Source organism: Tasmannia lanceolata, unplaced genomic scaffold (genome assembly GCF_043159265.1).
Source record: "Tasmannia lanceolata isolate RefF3 unplaced genomic scaffold, GAP_Taslan_0.1 ptg000037l, whole genome shotgun sequence".
In the NCBI taxonomy this organism is placed as follows: domain Eukaryota; kingdom Viridiplantae; phylum Streptophyta; class Magnoliopsida; order Canellales; family Winteraceae; genus Tasmannia; species Tasmannia lanceolata.
The window spans coordinates 58,250,001-58,252,981 of NW_027518714.1; the positions used below are offsets into that span (position 1 = coordinate 58,250,001).

The following is a 2,981-nucleotide window of genomic DNA, read 5'->3' on the forward strand; positions in this document are numbered from 1 at the left end:
ACACAAAATCATTGAAGAAGAATATGTGCAGGGATGGGGGATTGGGTGAGTAGGAACTCGGCATTAAAAAAAAGGTTCAGGTGTGTGGAAGTCCATTTGTATGTCCAGGCCATTATATGACTCCAGTTAGGTTTAGAGTGGGGAGTGGGGACGAGAGAGGGTACAAGGTTTTGGGTAGATCTTTGATTAGGCGAGTCCAGTTTGTGTCATGCATTTCTAGACCTATATCGTCTAGGTCTCTAATGATCTTTAGAGAGGCTCAAGTGAGTGACTATTTGGTAAGGGGGAGCGATAGGAGTGAGGTCGGGGATATTAGGTTTAAGCGTAATCTGAAAGTAGCAAGACTGTGAGTCTAACCTCTTTGTTGGGTACCCTTTATTCTTCTTATTGTTCTCCATCCTTGACAGTCGAGTTTGTATTCCTGACCCTCAAGGTGCTTTCTCTGTCAGATCCTTCTTTTACAAGTTGAACTCATCAAACAAGGAACCATCATGGCGTGCGAAAAATCTGGAGATCGGCTCTGCCCCCAAGGATCGCAACTTTTGTTTGGACCTTAGAGAGTAAAAAGATCAATACCTGTGGTTGATTGAAAAATAGAAAACTTCATCTTGCAAGTTGGCATATTTTCTGCAAGGAAACATTGGACCACCTGAGGTACAGTCCCCCTTCTCGTGTCTCGTCTTTGGGTAGTGGAAGCAGGTACTTCTGTGGTCCAGGATGTTTCCGCCAATCTACAGTGATATGGTTGACCCAATGAGGTTTTAAGATTGTTTGGTTGCTATATGTATGTGTATGTAGTTGCCATCTGTGTTTTTGAGAGCTGCAGGGATGAGCTTTTGTCATGGGAATGGGTCTTGTGTGCTGGTAGGGCTCACAGTTTGGTGCGACTGTGTAATGGACACTTGGTTAGGGGGCTGTTCTAGCTGAGGCCTACAAGTGGGGAATGACTCATCCCCAACATTGTAAGCTGATTCGTGTAGTTTTAATAAAATTGTTGTTATCTTTCAAAAATAAAAAAATAAAAAATACACACCCAAAATTGGAGCTTCTTGAAAAGAGTGGCTAAAATATGTCTAGTACAACCCATGGTTTTCATAGTGGAAAGTGAGTGTGAGAAGCGAAAGTAGGAAGTGTGGGATTTAGAAAACAGAAAATGCAGGAAGCGAAAAGCCCTAAAGAAAGTAAAGATAAAATGTGGAGACGCCACATTGAAAGTCTAACATTAAGCATGTGATAAGCCTCATTCGAAGCAAACATGAAGTACATAGAAAGACTATGATTGTAATAGGTTAGAGAAGAAAGATTAATACTTAATGTAGGAAAGGATTACATGTAGAAAAGAAGATTTCACGACTAATTAGAATTAGCAGTCTTAGGAAGTTACAATTTCAAATGGAACAAATGTTTTATTCTTGTATATCTAATGTTTAAGTTTTTTGAAAAAAGATCCACATAAATTTCATTTGAAACTTAAAATGAGTTTTCAAGGGAAGCGGACTTCCCATCCACCTATGAAGTTTCCAATAATTACAACCCTTACATGGATACTATCTGTGGACATTTCCCTAGAAGCCGTTTACCACTCTTAAGAAGCATATATAATTCTTCTTTTCATGCATTGAATAACAGTGATTGAGTCCTAGGATTTCTCTGAGCTGCTTTCTACACAGGTTTTGGAGCAACCTCAGTAAAAGTGTTCAAAGCAAATTAATTCAAAGGGTGCTTTGCACTACTTTCCATGTTCATCCAGTTTATTAAATGTGAAAGGATGAATTTTGAGGCTTGTATATTATCCATCATAAGATGCTCTATCTTGCTCTTGCAGTTTATTTAGAATGTATAAGTAGGCAAATCTACTAAGGATATATGTACGTCGATATATTACGCTCTCCCAGGCCTATGTTTATTTGACATATCAGCTGTATTTTAGCACCAACTTGTATATCTTTTTTCAGGACTTCCAGCAGAGACATTCATAGAGAGGTTTGTGACGATTGGAGCTTACAGTCTGTTGCGGTCTTGCACAATCGAGCCAGAGTGCATTATTGGCCAACACTCAATCCTTATGGAAGGTTCATTAGTAGAGACCCACTCAATCCTTGAAGCTGGATCTGTTCTTCCCCCAGGCAGGCGGATTCCAACTGGAGAACTTTGGGCTGGGAATCCAGCAAGATTTGTCCGGAGTCTGACCCACGAAGAGATCTTGGAGATTCCCAAACTTGCTGTTGCAATCAATGATCTCAGTAAGAGTCATTTCTTTGAGTTCCTCCCATACTCCACTGTTTATTTGGAAGTTGAAAAGCTGAAGAAGTCTCTGTCAATTACTCTCTAAAGATTTTTGTTCTCTCTGTTTTCTGTGTATTAATCAAATTGGTAGTTTGTTTGAGAGGAAATAAGCACCCCAAGACAATTTTAGCTGACTTTGATTTCTGCTTCCAGTTTTTTTTTTTCTTGGGATGGACAGTGAAAGAACTGATTGTAGATTGGTTCAGTGGTCTTCAGCAATTAAAGGGAGTTGCTGGGTGAGGTCTTTCTATATTAAATGTACCTTTGAACTTTTTCTATGTATGAGTTTGAAACAAATTGCCTAATTAATCTTCACCAAACACATTCGTACAGTGTTATCATTCAAAAGAAAAAACACATGTACTAGGAGATGAAGACTAAACTTGGGGGGTGCTTCCTGAGGTAATAGACACCACAATATTTTTTCACTGCTGATATTTTGGCTTTTAAGGAGATAAAAATTCATAGGTTCTAAGTCAAAAGTGATGGGCCCAACATGCAACATATGAGGGCTACTGCGTGTCCATCAATCTCTTTCTCTTCACTATTAGGGGCAACCAAAAATTATTATATAGGAATGGGGTCATGTGTATGCTTTAAATTTCAAAAGAAAAACAAAAAGTGACATTGGACCGGACAAAACTGGTTTGATCACAATATGTTTGTGATTGCCGGTGGACACTAACAACTACTTT

At 39.0% G+C, this 2,981-nt stretch overlaps 1 protein-coding gene across 1 annotated transcript in view; it reads left to right on the forward strand.

The window, feature by feature from the left end:
* The window catches only part of LOC143860989 (gamma carbonic anhydrase-like 2, mitochondrial), a 13,992-nt gene extending 11,401 nt beyond the window's left edge, over positions 1-2,591 (forward strand). The window contains exon 2 of the mRNA XM_077371862.1: positions 1,956-2,591. Coding sequence (XP_077227977.1) covers positions 1,956-2,332 — 377 coding nt within the window. The 3' untranslated portion in view covers positions 2,333-2,591. The remainder of the gene's footprint in view (positions 1-1,955) is intronic.
* Positions 2,592-2,981: the final 390 nt, after the last annotated feature.